Raw genomic sequence first — 24,439 nt, 5'->3', positions numbered from 1 at the left:
TCCCCATTCGGTTTTCAGCATTCTCACTGCTGTTTTGCAGGAACAGCCGTTTCTAGTTATTATTTCTTTTTGCCCCCCTAAGCATCAGTCAATATTTGGGCTACATAGACAATATCGCTGTCAAAAGGTTCGTCTTGGTAGCGATTGAGTTGCTTGTATTTTTCTTTACGTTCTGTTGCATGGTTTAAGTAGAAATTACGTTTTTGTGTCGAAAGGTGAAGCTAACGGTGGCTAACTTGCTAGCCACAGTCACTGACGTTGCTAACGTCACTAAAGTCACGAAAACTCGCGTGACTACCTCTAGCAGAACATTAGTTTAGCAGCTCATTAACTTCTGGGAGATATCTAGGCTAACTATGGCTTTACTGCAAGGCAGCTGCAGAAACGCCACAAGCAAAGAGGCCAGGGTGATAACTATTTACTCATTTTACTTTGTGATATGAAACACAATTGTGAAGTGTAATGTACAATATCAGGGTTTTTCCTGGGTCAAAATGGGTCTTCGGTGCTCCAAAAAAAATTATATATATATGGGGGGAGTCAGGTGGCTGAGCGGTGAGGGAATCGGGCTAGTAATCCGAAGGTTGCCAGTTCGATTCCCGGTCATGCCAACTGACGTTGTGTCCTTGGGCAAGGCACTTCACCCTACTTGCCTCGGGGGAATGTCCCTGTACTTACTGTAAGTCGCTCTGGATAAGAGCGTCTGCTAAATGACTAAATGTAAATGTATTCTTTTTTACTTCTTTTTTCTAATCAATGTATTTATTCCCAGGTGTTTTGCACCCCCCCCCCCTGTAATAGTCTAATAGCTAATGTAATATTGCACATATTTTCGTCCTATTTCCCCTAAAGCAATAAAGTTAGGCTACTTAAAGACACCTTACACTCATAAAGTTCATAAATCGATTAAGGTAGGCCACTCTGAAGCATGTACACTGCCTGCTTCATTTGATCTTGATAGGCTAAGCATTTTGTAGCAAATAATAACAATAAACCCACTTTTTATTAATTAAAACTACTTCAGCATAATAATGCACCTAAAATACAAGGGCAAGGGCAGCAATCGCTATCGAATCAACAGACAATTTAGCTAGCAGGGGAAGAATACAAACAACGAAAATCACCAGTTAACTTCATTTAAATTTGCAAGAACTATAGACTTATACAATAACAGGCTAAACACGCAATCTCAACTGCGGTGTGAAGCACGTGTCGGTGCAATTCTCCGACAAGAAGACATTACATTTACATTTTTAGTCATTTAGCAGACGCTCTTATCCAGAGCGACTTACAGTAAGTACAGGGACATTCCCCCCGAGGCCAGTAGGGTGAAGTGCCTTTCCCAAGGACACAACGTCATTTTGCACGGCCGGGAATCGAACTGGCAACCTTCTGATTACTAGCCCAATACGCAAATCTTTGGCGCGCGACAACATTTTCTCTATGCAGGAAAAACCCTGAATATAAACTGATATTATTAAGGAAGTACATTTACTTTCGGAAACAGTAGTCTACTATTTCACTGAAGCATTAGCATCATGACATTAGCCTCTGTTGCCCGGGAAACACATACTACAGCGGTCTATGATGCATCCGTTTTCAATAAACATTCCTCACTAATTAGTGATGGGAAGTTCGGATCATTTTACTGATTCGGTTCTTTGAATCTCGTTCAGTAAAATTAACAAATCTTTTTTCTTTTTGGTCATTTATTATCACACTAGCATTTAATTATCACAGCAAACAATTACACTGCATTGAACTATAAGTAAAGTACAAAAAAAGTTAAAATAACAAAACCTGTAATTATTAGGCTACTTGTGAACAACTATCATTCACGTCCTAATAAACCTAGTCACACGAAAGTGAACGAGGTAAACAAATCCTTTCTGTTTCCTCTTCTGAGCCTATGCAGGTCACATGAAAAATGATCCAAAGATCCGTATCCAAAGACCCAGTCAAAATGAACGAATCATTTCTGTTTTCGCTAGCTACCAGTACTGAGCCTATGCAGGTCACGTGAAAAAGGATCCAAAGACTCGTACCCGGCAGATGAACGAATCTTTCACCTCCCGACCGTGTCTTCGGATCAATGTTTCGTTCTTCAGCCAACCGAGTCCTTTTTCACGTGACCTGCATAGGCTCAGTACTGGTAGCCAGAGGAAACAAACGATTTGTTCATTTCCCGACTCGGTCTTCGGGTACGAGTCTGCCCCCATGTACGTAAACTAACTAGCATTCATTACGGAACAGTGCCTCCCAGTGGTAGTACAATATAGAACAGTATTACAGAACACAACAGTAGTCTAAATGCCTGAAAATATCACGAGAAGGGAAAAACTTAAAGATCCTGTAAAGTGGAATTAAAAACGAGTTTCAAGTTCACCACACCACAGAATAATGTGTTATTAACTACCCATCCAAATTCGAATGAAAAAAAACACAGACAAGTATGTTAAATTAGGCTTTGAAATCGTAAGAAAATCATCAGTCTTCTCTGTTTGAGACTGGGGGGGCGTGTTGCCTGAAGGAGCTGAAGCTCGGCCCCCTCGCTGGAAGGCGCCGCCTCTCTCAAGTAAGCTACCTACGACCCAGATAATGGACGCTACGTCAAGCCGAACAAAACAGTATATAATTAGAATGTATTTGTTCAATGAGTGAAACATACAGATGCATATAAATGAAATATTCCCCTGAGCTGTAACACAGGAGTAAACATTTACAGCAGAGACAGCAGACAGTGAGCTCTCCAACTACTTCTAGCACATTAGCTACCATTTCACCAAAATACCATCATTCTACACAGAGTAGCCTAATATCAAGTTAGCGGTTTGCAATAATTATAGCAGAGATACCTCTGGAAAAGTTATCTAGTATAATTATAACAAGCACACAGAACTGAGTGATGAACTGCTGGCGGCGGTGGATGGTCCAGGTGCGACCGGAGGATGAACGGCCGGGCGATGCTCGGTACGGCTCCGCGCTGCAAGAGAAGCCGTGTGTTGGTGAACCCCGTCTGTCTCTGGTCCATGTTAAAACTGTCCGTCGTGAAATGGTCAGTGGCGCAGAGGCGGCTGTTGGAGTTTATCCGAAGCTTTCCATGAGCGTGGCTCTTCACAAAATCTATCCACCTATTTTTCCTTTCATTATCAACAGGGAACTTAAATGGCGTTGCAGCGCAGTTGAAGTTCTTGCATCCAGTGAAGATGCAGTTGCGGGTGGTGGGAGACATCCTAAAGCTAGCTAGCTAGCTGATGTAAGCTACAATAACAGTACAGCAGGAGGAGCCATTCAGTGATCTGACGTAGATGGGGCGAAATGACGTAGATAGGGCATTTTTTGGCTCCGCCCATTAAAACCTGATCTGTAAACGGAAGAGAAACTGTTCTTCGGTCTAACTGCACATTTCAGTGCGACAAAGTTTTATCGCTTTGCACATGCTTTGAGGAACTCATTTCAAACGTATATAATGTACGTAGAAGCAAAAATGGAATTTACTTTACAGGATCTTTTAAGGATGTTTAAGTCATAGGGATTAGGTCAATGTTTACACCGTTCTGCCAAATGTATTCGTTTTGATTCAACTATGAGGCTGCTACTGTATATAGCCGATCACCATTCCCTCTTGCAGGGGAAATGAGAAGACAACTATTTCATTCTACACTTCACTCTTAGTATTTTGAGTTGTAGGCTAAATGAGCAGCAAAAAAAAAATGCTTTTAAATCTATGTAATCTTTTTAAATAATAAGTATGCATTTAATAACAAATATACAGAAATATCAGTTTTAAAAATGTCATTAAAAAACGGACCCCTCTGCAACCGACGCAAGCAAGCACACCCTACAATTTCCCCAGAAACTGTACCCTCTCGAGTTGTTTTTGCGGCAAACAGGCGCTCTGGATAAGAGCGTCTGCTAAATGACTAAATGTAGGTGCATCACAGTGCAACATGTTTTTAGTGAGTGAGAATGTTGTATAGAGTTTTGCCAAAAGAGTGACTGATTGTACAAATGGGTTTAGGCCACCTGTGTTCAGAGAATGCGGTTTAGTGTTATAACAATTGTGAAAAACGGTAAAATAACCAATCATTCACGTCTTCAATGCTAAACCTTGCAATCAAGTGAAAGTGACAGGTCTTCGGCTAGCCTACGAATCTGGATAATTTTTCAGCGAACATTCTCACGTCAAGTTTGTTTTTCTAGATCCCAACTTTTACGTGGGAAGTGGCTTAGGCGTCTTTCAGGCCCTGTTTTGTGCGTACGCAACGGCCTATATGAGGCACCGGTTCGGTAATGAATGTGCCAGTCAGCAAATCTTTTCGTGGCATACGGGGTCTTATCTTTTGTCACGTGACTCGTTCTCAGCCATCTTGTGGAAAACGGAGAGAGACACACACTACTCGAATACAAAACCTGTGCTATCATTAAAAGTAGAGGTAAGACATATACAGTTTAATTTTTATGTGTAGCGTAGACATCGATAGAAGTGCATAGTTGTGTTATAGACCCTCGTTTGAGCTAATTAAAGTGCCTGAGTCTCTTGTTATACCTGCATGTTTACTTGGCCTTACAACTCCGGCCTCAAGTATGGTCAATAGCCGCCAAAGGAGCGCAGAAGAGGGGATGGGTTTGCACTGAACAAACCTGTTGTAGCCACAGGCTTTTGCTAAATTAAAGGCCTCAAAGCAAACTAGTTGCTATTAGCTAACAAGCTACTACTACAGTATGCTAGTTGAAGTGTTGAGGCCCGGCTATCTGTGGATTAACTCGTGTCAGATCGCTTTGACCGTCTTTGGTGGGGTATTATGACAGTTTGACTACATTATTGTGATCTTTATTTAGATTTTGACAACAACCGTTAGCAAGTTAGAATTCACAGCTAGCTTCATTTGACTGCATACGAAGTTATCGTAATGCTAGAGCCATACTCGGGTTGGAATCAGTTGAGTTAATTTGAACTAAACTAAACTCGGCAATGTATAGCTCAAGTAGTCAGAAGTCACCCGACAACTGTTGTTACAGGCTTCAACCCGATCCTGACATGGTACAACTGCTGCAGCTGTATTAGTTTCACCGGTTAATAATAGTTGGATACCAATGAAATTAGCTAGTGGTGGTACTGCCGTCCAGCGTGGAGGACCGGGGTTATTCTAGTATTTACAGCCAACCTGACGAGCGTCCACCTATGAGTACTGTCAAAGTTTGTTCAAATATAGATTAGCTACTACAGTAGCTGGCAGATAACCTAGCTTGACCAATTTAGTCCATCTAATTATTAGAACTAGTAGAGCTAGCTAGTTAGTAGTAGGCTGTAGGTAGACCAGCAACGTCGTAGGTAGAAAGTAGCATAGGAATATGACTGTCAGTCGTACAAGTTGACATACCATGTGCAAATAGAGGTATTCTAATATGAAAAGCAGTAGTGCTAGCTCTATTAGACGAATGTAATTACTAACGAACGCTATACATTCCAGCACCAAGGTAGGCTAACTAACAGTTGGAAATACTTGACCTTTAGTCAGTACCTGTAAACACTACATTACGTTAAATTAGACATTTTATAATGCCTGTTATTCATAGAAGTTTTTTCAGTAGAAGTAAGAACAAAAACGGTACTGTACTGTTGATAGTGGCACGCGGCAGTACTGCAGCTGTCACGGAACATCTCCCCAGTGTCTCGTTCCAGTGCGGCAAGTGTCACGGAACATCTCCCCGGTGTCTTGTGGCTGTCGGCAGTTGCATGGGGTGTCTTGCTGCATTTATGTTGACTGTCACATAACTGCCCCGCGGCAGTTTTAGAATAAGTTAATAAGTTAAACTGTTTGTGCGAACAGACTTGGGTGAAGACGTCCTCTTTTACCCAGACATGTCCTCTTTTCGAGACCTAAACAATGCGTCCAGCAGGGATTCCAAAATCGTTCCGGATTTTGGACTGACGCAGGGCAGTTACGCGTCAGTCAATAAAAATGCATCAATATCATAGGTTTAGTTTCCTATAATCAGCTCAAGAACCGGGCACTCTGCAAAGTTCATATTCCGCATGTGTCCTCTTTATAATCCAACGGAGTGCAGTGCCACGATTGACGTTGTTTGGATAATTTCGACATCAAATAATGAAAAAATAACTAGAGAGGATACAATTTCTGGGGAAATTGTAGGGTGTGCTTGCTTGCGTTGGTTGCACAGGGGTCTGTATATTTTATATAAAAATGCATCGGGCCTACTTATTATTTATAAAGATTACATAGATTTAAAAGCATCTTTTTTTGCTGCTCATTTACAACTCAAAATACGAGTGAAGTGTAGAATGAAATATGATGTCTTCTCATTTCCCCTGCAAGAGGCAGCTGACAGGCTGAATCAAAACGAATACATTTGGCAGACCGGTGTTAAAATGGACCTAATCTCTATGACTTAAACGTCCTTTGAAGTTGTCCCTTCTCGTGATATTTTCAAGCATTTAGCCTACTCGTATTGCATTCATTCATTAATAAAGAACCCCCTTTGAAGATTATTCTATGACTTTACCGGCAGAAGATAGAATCGCGATTCAAACAGTACCATCTGCTAACTGAAAATATGCCCCCAAAAACGTAAATAAGCTTGACATTTATTTAGTGGAAAATCGCTCATTCATAAAAAGCTCACTGGTAGCGATCATTGTCAGTAACAACGCAAAATGCGATATAGCCCTGTGTGGAGAAGCTGCCCCGGTAAATTCTACTACTACAGTACAGTACTGTGTTCGTCTTGGTAGCGATTGCGTTGGTTGAATTCAATTTAACGTTCCGTTGTACGGTTTAGGCTGAAATTAATTATTTTCATGAACAGATTGACAAAGTTTAGGCTGTGGCAATGAAGTTCAGGTTAGTAGTCAGATTGTTTCAACTATTGAAAGACTTTTGAGTAAGGGGAGTGCCGAACATGTTCTGTCGCCGTTTGACTTGAACAGCTGAGGAGTTTTTGTTAGCTACTCACACTAGTGTCTCGGGGAGGCTACAGCGTTGCAGTGAGCTACACTGGTTTGAAACCACAGGTAATGGTGATTTCACCAACAAATCGTTTTCTAATGTCAGAATAAATCCTACAACGAAAATGTATATGTGAGGAATGTTTATTTTAACGATTGAAAACAGATACATCATAGACCACTGTAGTATGTGTTGCCCGGGCAACACAGGCTAATGTCATGATGCTAATACTTCAGTGAAATAGTAGACTACTGTTTCCGAAAGTAGATGTACTTCCTTAATAATATCAGCTTATATTGTACATTACACATCACAATTGTGTGTCATATCTCAAAGTAAAATGAGTAAATAGTTATTACCCTGGCCTCTTTGCTTGTGGCGTTTCTGCAGCTGCCTTGCAGTAAAGCTATAGTTAGCCTAGCTATCCCCCAAGTTAACAGATGCGAAACGAATGTTCTGCCAAAGGTAGTCACGCGTGTTTTCGTGACGTTAGTGACGTAGTGACGTTAGTAACGTCAGTGACTGTGGCTAGCAAATTAGCCACCGTTAGCTTCACTTTTCGCCACAAAAACTTAACTTGAGCCCAAACCATGCAACGGAACGTAAATTCCAATAGAAGCAACTCAATCGCTACCAAGACGAAACTGTTGACACCTACGTTGTCTATGTAGGCCAAATATTGACTGAGTTTTAGGGGGGCAAAAAGAATAAAAAGAATAAAAAGAATAATAATAATAATAATAATAATATATATGTGAGAGAACAAAGGTTGTGCCCTTGCCGAAGGCAAAGCACACCCAATTACATCAGTTTGGCTTGCTCTCTTCGGTCACAGCCTCTTCACTCTGATTGGTCCTCTGGTCTGCAATGAGTTTCCTAAGAATAGGTTATCTTGAGAACCTGGTACTTTATAATCCAAAGCATTCGCAATGAAACTAAGCATAGTAAGGAAAATAGGTGAATGAGGCCTACAATTATGACAACTGTCTCAACCATTGTGCATGTAATTACTTCTGTTATGACTTAAATGTTAAGATGTTTGTGCTGGTAAGAGAATTTAACAGAGAACCAATATAGTAAATTTTGATCAACATAAGCAATTTATAACGTAGGAAACAGCAGACAAAAGAAGGCTACATAATCATTTGTATGAATGTAAGCTACCACAGTATTGGAAATTTGACTAGATGTGGAGGTTGAATACGTACTTCAGAGTAGTGCTGGGCGGTATGGCCTAAAATGTTTATCACGGTATAATTTGTATGTCATGATATATTAGTTATTCTTAAAATGTCATGACAATGCAATCCGCAATGCAGCGGCTAATCTACTGCACTCGGACGGATTTGGATTGGGTAACTCCGGTGTGTCGCATGAGTTGAATTTAGCAATTTTTGTAGTGTTCAATTGCCACGGAAGAGCGACTTCTTAGTGGCCTATGCGTTCAACAGTTGCCTACGTTTATGGGATCGCAAGAAAACGTAAATATTTGTAGTGAGTTAACTCTAGCTATAAACAATTATTACATGGCTGAATACTCGATTCTGTTGGCCTACAATAAACATTTCACAATTCTAACCAACCTGGCATTGGATTTTATCAAACGCATTCATTTTCGCACACATGCATGGCTTTCAGGTGGTGAAAAAGATTGCTCGTGTTTCCACCTTTGGCTAGCACAATTCCACGACACAACTTGTAGTGTAGGCTACTGTTTGTTGGTTGATGTCGGATAACAAACCATTTCCAAACGACAGAGGCCCCCTTTTTTTACCAATTCTTCTTCGTCCGGCAAATCAACCCCACTGGCGTTATTTTCAGACATCATTAATGCCAGACATTAACTCAGACATCCATCGCAGCATGGACGCTCGCAGCGTCCATGCTGCATGTTTTTTGTTGTTGTAAAAGATACAAATTTGAACTAGACCACGAGGCTGTATCACTTCAAATACCAAACAGAAACACTTTACTTAATACATTTATTTGTGATATCCATGATATGGCAAAATCCATATCATGGCACAACGCAATACCGGTATTCGCGTTCATACCGTAATGTCATCACCAGCTGTATTACGGGCACTGCACTATCTATAATTCCAGAAATCTGTGTGTGTCACCGACATCATCGCGAGCACTGTGCCCCATCTAGGCATGGGCCAGTATCAGATTTTGACGGTATGATAAACTTGAGAAAACATACCACAGCTCTAAAATATTTTTGTTGAACACAATATTTATTTGGTTTTTAAGCAACACATCAAATGGTTTGAACAGAAGTAAACATGTCAAGTTAAAGATCCTGTAAAGTGTACCTGGAAACGAGTTTTAAGTTCGCCACACCACAGAATAATTTGTTATTAACCACCCATCCAAATTTGAATGAAAAAATAACACAGAAAGTATGTTAAATTAGGCTTTTAAATCGTGAAAAAATCTGCAGTCTTCTCTGCTTGAAACTGGGGGGCGTGTCGCCTGAAGAAGCTGAAGCTCCGCTCCTCGCTGCCTAGTGCCTACCTCCGACCCAGATAATGGACGCTATGTCAAGCCGAACAAAACCATATAGAATTACAATGTATTTGTTCAATGAGTTAAACATACAGATCAGGGATGGAAATAAAAAAATGTGTCCACTGGCCACTGTGGCTGGTGGATTTCAAAATCTACCAGCCACTCAATGTTTTTACCAGCCACTTTCTTGTTTTTAACCGACAATGTGTAACTGCATGTGAAAAATTAATACTACAAGATCTACAATACTTAAGCAGTTTATTTAATCTCAGTCTCAATGAAACACTGACACTTTCTCTTTTATACATGCACAAACCACGAACTGATATACATTTCATTAAATGAGTAGGGCAGATTAAACAACAAACTAACATTCCTCCACCCATCCTCCCCAATCCCAGTACAGTTTACTCCTGCTCATCAGAATCAGATTCTGAAGTTTCAGAGGTGCTTTCCTGAGCGTTCTTCTTCCACGACAGGGCGAACAGCACCCCGACGCGAAGCGGAGGGTTGTAGCTTCGCTCTGAAGGGGCTCATTTTCCCGATAATGACAACGGCGTTCTATGCATTATCCCGCTTATTACACGGCTACTTGCCAAAAAAAAAACTTAACAGTGTGTCTTATTACAATTTATATGTTACCATTTGTAGTGTTGATCAGCAGAGAAATAGTTCGCCAAAGACGTTGAACTTAATAGACGTTGAACATTCCTTAGGCTTCAAATCAGCTGACGTCGCTAAGCAACGGAGTACGCTGGAGTTGAAAAGTTACCGGACTACTTGCGGAGTGCTACGAAAGACGTGAATCCGAGGCAAAAAGGCCACTTCTCTTGACAGCGGTCAGTTATACATAGCAACGGTCTGTTATCGAAAAATAATTGACTGCAGAACGTTGGGAAGCCCCATTGAAGTGAATGGGGCATTCTACAGCATTAAGAACAGCCGTGTAATAATTGTATTTACCCGCCACGGTGGCCGGTAGGTGAAACGAGTTTACCCGCCACAACACAAAATCACCCGCATTTGGCTGGTGGCGGGTGCTAATTTCCATCCCTTATACAGATGCATATAAATGAAATGTTCCCCTGAGCTGTAACAGTAAAAATGGACACCAGAGACAGCAGACAGTGAGCTCTCCAACTAGGCTACTTCTAACACATTAGCTATTTCACCAAAATACCATCATTCTACACCGAGTAGCCTAAATCAATTTAGCAGTTTGCACTAACTCATAGCAGAGATACCTATGGAAAACGGCTCACAGCAGGTATACTACTGTGCAACTAGCTAACATTTTATAGAGAAATTAAAACATGTCTTGCCACAAGTTATTTGCACTCACACAAATGCTCCTGTGAGGAGTTGTAAATATGAGAGGTCGGCATACCGTATTTTTCAGACTAAGTCGCTCCGGAGTATAAGTCGCATCTGTCAAAAAATGCTTCATGAAAAGGAAAAAATACATAAGTCGCACTGGACTATAAGTCCCATTTATTTAGAAATGTACAGTACTGTGCAAAAGTATTAGGCACAATAAAAATTAAAAAGGTTAAGGAAAAATGCTTTAAGAAATAATGAAATAAAAAAAAATTACTAAACGTTTAGCAAAATTGCACTTTTATACTGCTGCACAAATATTTGTTTTTGATTACATATATTTATTTTATTAAATGTTGCATTCAAATCTGATACACTTAAACGAAAAAATGCAGCAACATTAACTATAATTCACTATAATTCTAATTTATTTTTACTAGAAATAGGTACGATACAAACCTTTCTGCATCACTATTAGTATCCTCATCTGCCTCCTCACCGACGAGACACCAGAGATGCCTACTAATTAATTAACTGCTTTGCGCAATTCCTGTGTTGTTCTTAATTACGAATTAAATATTAATAATAAAAGCTGCCCTCGTACACACCGCACTCATCGAAACATTTTAACAATTCAAGAACAGCTGTAGCATTTAATTGAAGAAATACAGTATAAGACATTATTTGTGTAAAAAATGTTGGGTGCCCAAGACTTATGCACAGTACTGTATTCAGTTATTAACAGTTAGGCTGAATAGGCTAAATTAACATAACAAGCTAGGGAGTCCAACAAGCAATTTACCGGTAAGCTAGTTCACCAAGCTCCCGATCTCATTACATATCACTGAATCCATTGAACTCGTTAGTTCATGTCAGTCAGTATGAGTTAACATTTAAAAACATGTTAAATTATGTATATTTTGATATATAAGTATCACCTGACTATAAGTCGCAGGACCAGCCAAACTATGAAAAAACTGGCTGACTGGTCCGGAAAATACGGTTTTTCTCCCTTTTGGCACACAGCTTTGTGCGTAGTTTGTTCAAGTAGGCCTGTAAAGACAATACTTTTTAACAGAAAACATAGCTAGCTACCCACAACGTAGCCCAGACCTCACAGGCCCCTAAAGGTGCAGTGTCCACTTGTACATAATTCACTGGACAGGTTCAAGTAGTGTGTCATTACTAGCGATCATGTGCAGTGAATGGTTAATATGCTTTTACGTCCGATTTGGTGAGCCCAGAAGGAAAATATGGCATTTTAAAAGTAGCCTACATTTACAGTAGCTAGCTAACAGTAGCCTACTGAGAAAGTGTGATATTTTTACGTCCGTTTTGGAGCGACAGAGCGAAAATATTTGTCAACACATTAAGTTGAACCAAAATTTGCGTTCTAATCCGGTCCGATTCCTATCGGTTGCGTAGGAAACGGTTCCATAGTGGAACCGGGTTTCAGTACCCAACCCTAAAAAGTAGTCTGCTACACTCACAAATATATTTTGAGGTTTCACAAATAAAATTTGGTGGGCATATGCGACCAAGATGGATGAAAATTGCATGCAGTTTGATTTCAGGTGTGCGACCCTTCATTTTCTGCCTGAGCCCCTAAAATTCTGTTAGGGACTCTTAGTAAAAAAAGTTAGTCTGGAGCCCTGACTAGGCCAAGTTCAGGCAGTGTAGTGCTGAAAAGGGTGCGCATTCGGTTTTGGTAAACCTGTGATGCAACACAAGTAACTTTGTAGTCCAAATATCTATTGAACAGTTTATCCAAAACATCCAGTCCATCCAGTTAGGCCTGTCGCGATAGTCAATATATTGACTTATCGCATGGTATATGGAAATGAGTGCAATCATTTTTTGTGCCATGATATATTGCAACTGATCATTTTTATAATAAAAAACTATTATATTAATTTTTACATAAAAAGGAATGTCATCAACATTTTAGTCGATCCCGCTGCCTCAGTCATCTTGTCTGCTTTCTGTGTCGAAAGCGTAGGCGGGACTAGGGTCTCACACACACACACACACACACACACACACACACACACACACACACACACACACACAGAGCGGACACCGACAGGTGTGAACTCACTGTGTTATAAAGTGTTCTGTTTTGTGACATCTACAGCTGTTAGGAAGAACAAGTAAAAATTGACTTGGTTTCAAAGCCGCAATCTTCAGCTCCGGTGTGGGAACATTTAGTCTTTAAGCCGAATGAGATGAAAGCCAATTAACGTGAACAAGCTGGTATGTCGACTTTGTTTAAAAACAGTGGAAACGAAAAGAGGCAACTAACCTAACATCTCACCTACCAATACATAACTATCCCATCCAGTTTTTCAACCTGTGAACAACAGCTGGAGCTGGAAAGGGGTCTTCCATACAGTTCTGTTACAGATGCCTTTTCCCGACAGTGCAAATATAAACGTGACAGCGCGAAATGGCGCACACTCACGGATAGCGTAATTCGCTATATAGCCAAAGAGATGCAGCCATTAAACATGGTCGAAAAACCAGCATTTACAAATATGCTGCAAACTTTTGACAAACACAGGGCTGCCAACTCTCACGCATTGGCCATGAGACACACATTTCAACCATTCCACTTGTATATCTCAAGCTGAAAAGGCAACGCCAACCAAGTAGCCCTGTTAACGTTGTAAACAATAAGGGATGATGGGGTGCGACAGACGCGCGAACAGCCGTGAAAATGACCCCCCCAAGGCGAGTTATGTAATCAGTGGCATAAAATGGATTGAAAATTACAATTGACGTGTGTGCAATAATATTGTTTATCGTAATTAATTTTGGTGCAATATATCGCATAAGAAAAGGTAGTTATCGTGACAGCCCTACATCCAGTCATCATCGCACGCTGCACTACACATCCATGGGTCCTGAGCAGTGATGCCGGTAACGCGTTACTCTAATCTGGCCACTTTTTTCAGTAATGAGTAATCTAACGCGTTACTATTTCCAAACCAGTAATCAGATTAAAGTTACTTGTCCAAGTCACTGTGCGTTACTATTTTGTCATTAATAGTAAAATATATATTTGATTTCTTCTTGCGTCTCTGGGAGTTAAGCCTATGCGACAATTAAATCACATTTTCAGCACGAGGGTCACGTCACGTGTATATACATTAGGGCTGCAACAACGAATCGATTAAAATCGATTATTAAAAGTGTTGGCAACAAATTTCATTATCGATTCGTTGTGTCGCGCGATTATTACGCCACTCAATATGTTGGAGATGTTTGAGTATAAAAAAAAAAAGTTTAGTTGAGCGCGGAGCGGAGGTAGAGGAAAGGCCATCGGAGAGACGTTGTTGAGTAACGTTGTTCTGAAACACATGGTGGAGGCAGAGAAATCAGTACGACCCAAGTCATCCAAAGTGTGGGAGCATTTCACACTAAATGCATCGAAACAATGTGTTAATTGACCAAGGTGAAGTTAGTTTCATATTCGACATTCGTCTCACATTCGGAAGACGCTACTTTGCAGCATCGCGTTAGGGACCGGGTGAAAACAACCCATACCATTTTGAAAAATTTAGACTTTTTATAATATTTTTGGGAATATAAAACCTCAAACAGACACCAGAGTATCTTAACCTCTTAAGAATCCTGTTAAATTTGCCTGAAAACGCCTAAACAGCATACCCAAAGTAAATTGGAAGCTGTTCTTGAACCATTTGGAGTACATGCATGTAAATGATCTCTTTTGAAAGCTGACACTCTGAAGTTATGTCCCCTGTTGTCAGGACCCCTGTCAGTCCTACTAGTGTTGAGTAATAGAAGCTTGAACACAAGGAAAGTGAAAATTTCTATTTCCGTCTAGATTTTGTTTTGAAAACAGAGGCCTGAAGAGGCCTAGAGGTGGTAGGTATTAGCTGGAAGACTAAATTGGACCACAGGTTGAAGCCTTACCCAATTCAAATCAAAAGTCAAACATAATACCACAATATATTCATATTTGACACATGTTTTTATAAGAGTACATCCATTCATTTTCTAAAAGGGCCTTTTGGAGACTCCAAAATGACCCTTTGTAACCAAGGTCAAATACTCAGGATAAAAGGTATTATTTTTCATAATTGTTATCTCTAATGAAAGGTGGTACTTAGAACTATCATATATAATAGCTAAATCCCTAATTAGTATTACTGAAACACAAAAATTGAAGCATGAACACATTGGAGTGCTTTATCTGATTCCCAGGATTGGCGCACAAAGAAAACTGATTGCGCAATACCATATTGCGCAATCGACTTTTATTTTGACGGCTCCACAGACACATACAAATGAGGTATTGGCATTTTCAGCTAGCTTTCAGCTACAAGGCTAACAAGCTCATTTCAGAGCCAGTCGAAGCCAGTTCGAGAAATTTGTTTAGAAAGAGTGTGGGGGGGGGGGGGGGGGGGGGGGGGGCGGGGGGGGGGCAGGACGCACAGACCTAATTGGCTTTAGAGGGCTGTCAACGGGGCATGGAAGCTCCTATTGGGTCAAACAAGGTGTCAATCAAAAGGGGAGGGTTCAACGGACATTTTGATCCCTCCATATCGTAAATTCTCCGTTTCTAACCGGAGAAAGAACACTTTTATGTGAACAAGTTGTTTCTTCCGTCGGCTAACTTGCATAATGAAACAAAGGATAATGGCTATTCATGAACGTAAAACATTGTAGTTGGACGAATTACTTTACATGGTTAGATACTTTGAACCCTTGGGAATGTACGCAGATCAAGTTTTGATGTGTTGTTTGCATACCTGGACGACACAGAACCTTTGAGGGTAAGTAGAGACGTTTGGCTTTGTAAACAACACCAAAGTGGTGACTGGACAAAGACGTTGACTAAACTTGTTGTTGTGACTCGATCTTGAAATGGTTTACATATCTACAAGCACAGAATCGTAGCTTTCCAATGATGTATAACATGTGTAGCGTCTAAAAAATATATTTGTTAGAATTTAGTGCGTCGTAACTGAGGAAGGGGGTGCGATACAGGAACGTAAACAGGTTAACAATGTCTGGTATACTTCCACAGCCTTTACTTTTTCAATGAAGTTTCAAATAAAATGATAGAAAATCACTAATCTTTGAAAATAGCTTAATCCTCGCAAATCTTAACTTTTTTCAAAATTGTGTCTAAAAATCGTAACCTTTTTATGTTCCTGTTTCGCCCGCGTTACAAAAATGCTGCCCCCCCCTTCCTCAGTTACGACGCACTAAATTCTAACAAATATATTTTTTAGACGCGACACATGTTATACATCATTGGAAAGCTACGATTCTTGTGCTTGTAGATATGTAAACCATTTCAAGATCGAGTCACAACAACAAGTTTAGTCAACGTCTTTGTCCAGTCACCACTTTGGTGTTGTTTACAAAGCCAAACGTCTCTACTTACCCTCAAAGGTTCTGTGTCGTCCAGGTATGCAAACAACACATCAAAACTTGATCTGCGTACATTCCCAAGGGTTCAAAGTATCTAACCATGTAAAGTAATTCGTCCAAATACAATGTTTTACATTCATGAATAGCCATTATCCTTTGTTTCATTATGGAAGTTAGCCGACGGAAGAAACAACTTGTTCACATAAGTGTTCTTTTCTCCGGTTAGCAACGGAGTATTTACGATATGAAGGCATCAAAATGTCCGTTGAACCCTCCCCTTTTGATTGACACCTTGTTTGACCCAATAGGAGCTTCCATGCCCCGTTAGGCCAATTAGGTCTGTGCGTCCTGCCCCCCCCCCCCCCCCCCCCCCCACACTTTCTAAACAAATTTCTCGAACTGGCTTCGACTGGCTCTGAAATGAGCTCGTTAGCCTTGTAGCTGAAAGCTAGCTGAAAATGCCAATACCTCATTTGTATGTGTCTGTGGAGCCGTCAAAATAAAAGTCGATTGCGCAATATGGTAATTGCGCAATCAGTTTTCTTTGTGCGCCAATCCTGGGAATCAGATAAAGCACTCCAATGTGTTCATGCTTCAATTTTTGTGTTTCAGTAATACTAATTAGGGATTTAGCTATTATATATGATAGTTCTAAGTACCACCTTTCATTAGAGATAACAATTATGAAAAATAATACCTTTTATCCTGAGTATTTGACCTTGGTTACAAAGGGTCATTTTGGAGTCTCCAAAAGGCCCTTTTAGAAAATGAATGGATGTACTCTTATAAAAACATGTGTCAAATATGAATATATTGTGGTATTATGTTTGACTTTTGATTTGAATTGGGTAAGGCTTCAACCTGTGGTCCAATTTAGTCTTCCAGCTAATACCTACCACCTCTAGGCCTCTTCAGGCCTCTGTTTTCAAAACAAAATCTAGGCGGAAATAGACATTTTCACTTTCCTTGTGTTCAAGCTTCTATTACTCAACACTAGTAGGACTGACAGGGGTCCTGACAACAGGGGAAATAACTTCAGAGTGTCAGCTTTCAAAAGAGATCATTTACATGCATGTACTCCAAATGGTTCAAGAACAGCTTCCAATTTACTTTGGGTATGCTGTTTAGGCGTTTTCAGGCAAATTTAACAGGATTCTTAAAAGGTTAAATATACACCAGATTATTCTAACAGTCTGGCCTACTTCCAGAACCTTTAAATTTTCATTAAAGTTTTAAACAAAACTCAAATAAATTGCTCATCTTGGAAAATAGGGAGTCAGGTGGCTGAGCGGTGAGGGAGTCGGGCTAGTAATCCGAAGGTCGCCAGTTCGATTCCCGGTCCCTGACGTTGTGTCCTTGGGCAAGGCACTTCACCCTACTTGCCTCGGGGGAATGTCCCTGTACTTACTGTAAGTCGCTCTGGATAAGAGCGTCTGCTAAATGACTAAATGTAAATGTAAAATAGCATTAAGTCCACGCTAATATAAAAAAATACAAATCAATTGTGTGCCTGTTTGTGCACATTCTGAAGATTTTTTGCACCGTGAATTTGCACTGTCAGTTCTGTTTTTGAATTAAGGGTTGGAAATTAATGCTTTTTTGTTTTTTTTATCCGATTCATCGATTAATCGAAAAAAGAATCGACAGATTAATCGATTATTAAAATAATCGTTAGTTACAGCCCTAATATACATAGACCTACCACTCAGCGACACAAACAACAATGTAGCAGGAGAGAGATGCGCATTTTCGAGTTGGAAATACAATCACTATTTTGAGTATTTGTCAGCTAAAGTTGGAAATATCAAGGTTTGTTGTACACTATACTTTTTTATATATATACTTTATATATTTTGTTGTATACAAAAACACTACATCAAATTTGAAGAAACATTTGGAGTCGCAGCACTGCACAGTCAAACTTATAGAGACTGTTGTCAATAAGTGTGTTCGGTGCTTCATGCAGCACCGGCGGCGCTGCATGAAGTCGAACGCACCTATTTTTATGTTGAGGCGGCGGGGGTGTTGTCGGCAGCTGCTGAATGTAACTAATAAAGTAACTTGTAATCTAACGTAGTTACTTTTAAAATCAAGTAACTGTAACGTAACTAAGTTACTTTTTCAAAGTAACTGTGTTAACACTGGTCCTGAGCCATACACCTGCCGCATTTCAACTTCAAACTGTGTGGCTGTGTGACACGAGGTGTCCGTCAAGAATAGACAAGACGCCTGTCTTTAGAGAAGCAGAGTGGAGAGCTGCTTCTGAAGTGTGCTGTCTGGTGGAATCACAAGAATTGACTTGAGTAGTCGCAATCAACATGTCACATAAGCCCCCGATGTAGCCTAATATAGGCGTTAGCTGCCCCCGTCCTTTCCAGACTTCTATTCTCTTCTATTCTTCTAACTATTCTCATTTATGAATTTCATGAAATCCAAGTACAGATCCAGACTGTTAACCATCTCCAACCAACTATGTCTCAGCAGAAGTGCTGCCAGGTGTCACACTAAGGAAAGGTTGATAGTCTTGTGCTTACATTTAGTCATTTATCAGGGAGTCAGGTGGCTGAGCGGTGAGGGAATCGGGCTAGTAATCCGAAGGTTGCCAGTTCGATTCCTGGCAGTGCCAACTGACGTTGTGTCCTTGGGCAAGGCAATAGCCCAATTCCCTAACCGCTCAGCCATCTGCCCCCCCCCCCCCCCCCCCCCCCCTCCTGTTGTGCTTATTTGATTGTATAGTATACAGTTCCTTCTCCCTCCACAATTGTTAAAGCGGCACCCTTGGGAAAAGACCACCTGGGCAGTAGCCTCATATAAATTGAGTTTGAGACCAATGATCTAGGTCATTTCAGTTAGCTGGACTATTGGCAAAGAGAGAACCCATTTTTGCCAATTGCAGGTGTTTGTGGAGAACCTATTCCTAAACGGGGAAACTTATTATTACAATTTCCATGCACATACGCTACTTTGTGTAGCAACTGTAACTTGAGTGTTTTGCTATCTGCTAAATCCATAAATAACTTTGCATCTCGTGGGGCGCACAGTTGGCAAATCAAGAGTTGAGTAGTGAGTGACTAGTGGTTGTCAAATTGTAATTCTCTAATCTTGATAATTTTAATAATGATTGATAATAAACAACTGGCGCGAGACAATAAAGTGAAGATGGCAGCAAAGTAGAGCTACGAGCTTAAACGGAAGCAACTTTTTTTTATGGAACGAAGATGCACTGTGTCGTCGGTCGTATGTTCCCGTCTAAAGCAGACAAAAGTGGATCTTTTTACACAGGCACCGACAATTTTCTAAAACAATCCCTGACCCATCCATGCTAGCAGACAGCACCTGGTTTGCGTGACAGCTAAGCGGATGGTTGTCGATCCATCTTCCAGGCCGTTGACCATGCTGGTCAGGAATTTAAATGTAGATGCCCATCGTGTTATTGCATGACTTATAACAACGGCATATCACGTCATTAAGACGGGACAGCCGTTCGCCTCGTTCCCCCGGGCTATTGAACTGCAGCAGAAGAATGGTGTCGACTTGGGTAGCCTACTTAGTATCATACTGATGAAATGCTATGGAAGCTTTTATATATTAGCATTGAGGGACCAGAGGTTTCAGTTTCAGCCAGACAGAGTTGTGCAGAGATGGCTGTCAGCAGGGAAGAGAGCACGTCATGTTTGAAGTTAAAAGTCAATTGTTTTGCTGACTATTACCTTTACATTTTTTATCACTAGAAATGTGATTTCATTTTTGTTCTTTTTATATCCAGGATGCGTTTAATAAATGGTTAAACATGTAAACAGAATAACACAACTTATAAGTCTTTGGTTTTGTTGTAACAATGATAAATTACAACTTTTGGAGGGGGGGCCAGTAAAAATTGTCTTGGGGCCAGTAAGTTTCAAACCCACTGGCCCAGTGCCAAAAATGTTTAATGTTGAGTCCTGGAATTATTAATTATTTAATGTTTTTTTCCATATGGATATTATTCAACTTGTGACATTTTGGGTTAGCATGTTGATGCTAGCATTGATGATGATAATTTCCCCCTCCATAGAACTTCAAGGAAGAATGGCAGAAACTCAGACACTTAACTTTGGACCAGAATGGTTAGTAACTAAGATGAACATAAATTCATGATATTGAGAATCCAAATGTCATAACGTTTGAAGACGTGTTGAATTAATATTTTTGATATGGGCTGGATTTCCCTACTTTTAAACTTGCAATCTTTACCTAAAATTTGCATTTCACTTTCCCACATGTCCTACTCCTTTCTATCCTTTCTCCCAGGCTCCGAGCCTTGTCTGGGGGAGGAGGTGGGGGCAACAGTGCTACTGTTGCCTCACCACCGCTCTCACCTGCTTTGCCAAAGTATAAACTTGCAGACTACCGTTATGGGAGAGAAGAGATGTTAGCACTTTATGTAAAGGACAACAAGGTACGGCTAAATTCTGTGTTTTAATATATTACATACAGTTACAGATCCATGTACATGATCTGGATAGGAACTAGGGTACCTTTTATTATTGAATACTTAAGTCAATCCTATATTTCCAAGTGACATTATTTATTTATTTTCTCCCCCAGATCCCTATAGACCTGCATGATAAGGAATTTCTGCCCATTCTACAAGAGGACCCCCTGCCTCCACTGGCACTTGTACCTTTTACAGAGGAAGAGCAGGTAGCACTTGACATAATGTCAAAACACTAACCTTGAGAAACCTGAATATCCCCTTTCTGAAATCAAACATTGTGACCAAATACAAACACCCCCACCCCTTTCTCCCTGTGCAGAGAAATTTTTCCATGTCTGTAAACAGTGCAGCTGTGCTCCGATTGACGGGTCGAGGAGGAGGTCTGGTAGTAGGGGCACCGAGGGGTCGAAGTACCTCACGGGGACGTGGTAAGACCATTATTGAGTCAGTGTGGATTAGGGATTTATCCAAAGCCAAATACATTACTCGTAATAGCACAGATAATGCCTTGGTCATTATTCCATCTGAAGTTCATTGGTAATATTCAGAATCGGATGATTTGATCACTTATCTTTCAATGCCAGAATTGTTTGTCAAACAACGCAAGCGTAATAGTGTAATGCCCCTGTTGATGGGATCTGATGTGTTTTGATTAGGGGTGGAACGGTACATGTATTGAACCAAAACAGGCGTCACCAGGGCTCTACAGTGCGAGTATTTCACTCACATTTGCGCCTAGAAATAGGTATAGTGCGAACTTAAAAATAATTTACGAGCACAGTGCGCGAGTGACGGGTTGTTGTCAATACACGGAACAACCATGCGATGAAGTGAAGCATACCATTGATTTCACATGGAAAGCAAGTCGCGGAGTCATGCGATGTGAACATAGCATAATGACACGAGAGCGACGATTCGCAACCAATGGGCCAGAGCCATATAAAAAGAGTTACAACACTCTCTGATCTCGCCTACACGTTATCACTTGGTTCAAGTAGCTCGCAAAAAAACACTGATGGCAACCTGTTTGAATGGTTTTCAACGGGACAGACAGTAGCAGCATCTCGATTTACTGATTTACTGCGATCATCAAATGCAGGCCTATTAGAGGTCACCAGAAGCAGTCATAAGAAGATTGGTGATTCGGCCTTTGTCAATTACGGCCTTTGTCAATTACGCCCCAAAATAGCTAACTTGCTTCGTAACACTGAACATGAATGGGGTTGAACGTTGCAAAATACAATGTTTGGGACTATGTCGCAAATGACACGCTTTACTTCTGCCTTCTTCGATTACAATGGAAGTCTATGGAAGTGTCCCAACTCTCTTTTTATATGGCTCTGGGTCTACCTAACTTTGACTACCAAACCTTTTAATCCGTGGTGTGCTTACATAGTCTATAATGTCAGAGGGAAAGTTGCTAGTTGTCTAGCATTAACTGTTAAGTCAGTGGTGTTGTTAGACAAAACTGTACTGGGGCACAGGCCCCTATTCATATCCCTTCTTCCAAGCGTGTTGCGCACAATGCACTATTAGGCTATAGAAACTCCCCTCGCTTAACCCACTATATAACAGTTCAGGGACGCAAGTTTGATATCAGCTTTGGCAGGGAAATCTATAGTTAATGCAAGCTTTGTGTTTTCGGTTAAACTGCATTGATTTTACATGCGTTGATTGGGATATTGCGTTTATTTTTTTCTATTTTACTGGGACACAGCAGATTTATACTGGGCACGTGCCCCTGTAAAAAGGGTCTAACGACGCCCCTGTGTTAAGTTATGTTAAATAAACGAATACAAAAAAAACAACACTGTGCTCCTAGTACTCCTTGGTGAAAACATTAGCGTAGAGCCCTGGGCGTCACGGTTCGGTGCATGAAATGACACGGAGAATACACGGTATAAAAGTAAATAAAAGTTGCGTGCAAATTAATTAATGTAATGCGGAACTACTGTTAGATACTCGTGTTCTTTAGCGACACCTAATCTGTAGCCCCACCTTAGCTCTGAAGGTCTGATTGGTGCCGCTGTGAGTCAGAGATGGCTAGCAGCACTAAGGACAAGTATGGCGAGTGGTGGCGACCCACAAGAGATAGAGGACCCGCCGGCCTCTTTAATATCGCAAGTTTGGGAAAACTTCGGTTTCCCAGTCAGTTACAGTAGTACAGGTGAGAGAGTGGTGGATAAGCACTGTGTCGGCGTTGTTCAGCAGTTGTGGGGTATGTGAGTGGAAATGCATCTAACATGCTAACGCATATAACGCATCTGGATAAGAGCGTGTGCTAAATGACTTATAATAATATCCGACGCCATCAACCAGGTGTGCCAATCACTGGAACGAGACAAAACAAAAATCCAACTTCTCCCTACAGTGCTTAACCAGCCTTTAGATACACATACAAATAGGAGCAAAAAAATCACTGAAGCAATTGGAATTTACATGTCATCTTCAATGCGCCGTATTCACTCGTAGAGGAACCTGGTTTGTATTGCTTTTCCCTCCATTGTACCAAACCTGTACCGAACCGTGATTTCAGTGTACCGTTCCACCCCTAGTCCTGATGTGGTGCGTGCATGCAACAAACATTATCAGAAATAACATAACGACCATCTGGCTAATATTGTGTAGGTCCATATTTTGCTGCCAAAACAGCCCTGACCCATCTAGGCATGGACTTCACTAGACCTCTGAAGGTGTGCTGTGGTATCTGGCACCAAGACCTTATTAGCAGATCTGTTAAGTCCTGTAAATTGCGAGGTGGGGCCTCCATGGATCATACTTGTTGGTCTAGCACAGTGGTTCCAAACCCTGGTCCTCAGGGCACCCCTGTCCTGCATGTTTTAGATGTTTCCCTGCTCCAACACACCTGATTCAAATGAATGGGTTGTAATCCAGCTCTGCAGAAGCCTGCTTATGACCATTCATTTGAATCAGGTGTGTTGGAGCAGGGAATCATCTAAAACAGACTTGGTTACGTTTCATGAAATTCCGAAGCAGCGGCAACAATGATTTTGTAGTGGTGGGCCACCGTTGCAAAATGTTTATAGCGGAAACACTTAACCAGGTCCTTGCATTGCTGTTTAACCCTCTGGTACTATTTTAATAAATAGTCAAATTAAGAGTAATCCTGAATTATTTCTGTAATAATAACATTTCACTTTCATCCACTTTAATACGACTATTTGACAAAATAATGCAAAACAATGTCCTGAAACATGTCTGGTTTAGGCCCCACCCACTTTTGGTTTCTATCCAAATACAGATAGATTTTTTTGGGTAAATAGATTAGGGGTTTGCAGACATGCCATTATCTCGAGTGTGGATGCACCTTTGGTTGAGTCTGTCAGCCTCTACATGGCTCCTCTACGTTCACCTGTGTAAATGTGAAATTGCAGAAATCTGCCTGGGTGGTAGCAATGTGTGATGTAATATGTGCTCTTGGGCAACACCCAAAACGTATATGTTTTCGTAGTCCATTTACAGGAGAGCAAACTTTCTTTTTTTTTTCTTTTTTTTTTATCAATTAAACATGGAGGGATTACATTGTCAGCTCATTGCCCCTTGTTTTTCTGCTTGTTTTGTCTTTTCCTTTCTGTAAATTTAGGTAGAGGAAGGGGAGACGGAGGTTTTTACCAAAGAAGCTTTGATGATGTGGAAGGAGCATTTGGCCGAGGAGGGAGGGAAATGCACCGTTCCCAGAGCTGGGAGGAGAGGTACTGTCTTCAGTTTTTCCCCTAGGATGGAGCTTTAGCAGTGG

General features: G+C 40.8%; 1 protein-coding gene across 6 annotated transcripts in view; it reads left to right on the top strand.

The window, feature by feature from the left end:
- The first annotated feature begins 4,370 nt into the window (after positions 1-4,370).
- Positions 4,371-24,439, top strand: part of gigyf2 (GRB10 interacting GYF protein 2) — a 57,972-nt gene continuing 37,903 nt past the window's right edge. For 5 of the 6 annotated variants that reach the window (XM_067253213.1, XM_067253212.1, XM_067253210.1 and 2 more), the window contains exons 1-6: positions 4,371-4,436; positions 20,260-20,311; positions 20,496-20,643; positions 20,793-20,888; positions 21,002-21,110; positions 24,287-24,395. In XM_067253213.1, coding sequence (XP_067109314.1) covers positions 20,274-20,311; positions 20,496-20,643; positions 20,793-20,888; positions 21,002-21,110; positions 24,287-24,395 — 500 coding nt within the window. In that variant the 5' untranslated portion in view covers positions 4,371-4,436; positions 20,260-20,273. Of the gene's footprint in view, positions 4,437-20,259; positions 20,312-20,495; positions 20,644-20,792; positions 20,889-21,001; positions 21,111-24,286; positions 24,396-24,439 lie in introns of those variants that run through there. The other variant, XM_067253214.1, reaches the window with a different exon arrangement.

Source organism: Osmerus mordax, chromosome 16 (assembly GCF_038355195.1).
Source record: "Osmerus mordax isolate fOsmMor3 chromosome 16, fOsmMor3.pri, whole genome shotgun sequence".
NCBI classification, from domain to species: Eukaryota; Metazoa; Chordata; class Actinopteri; order Osmeriformes; family Osmeridae; genus Osmerus; species Osmerus mordax.
This window is presented reverse-complemented; position numbering and strand designations above follow the sequence as displayed.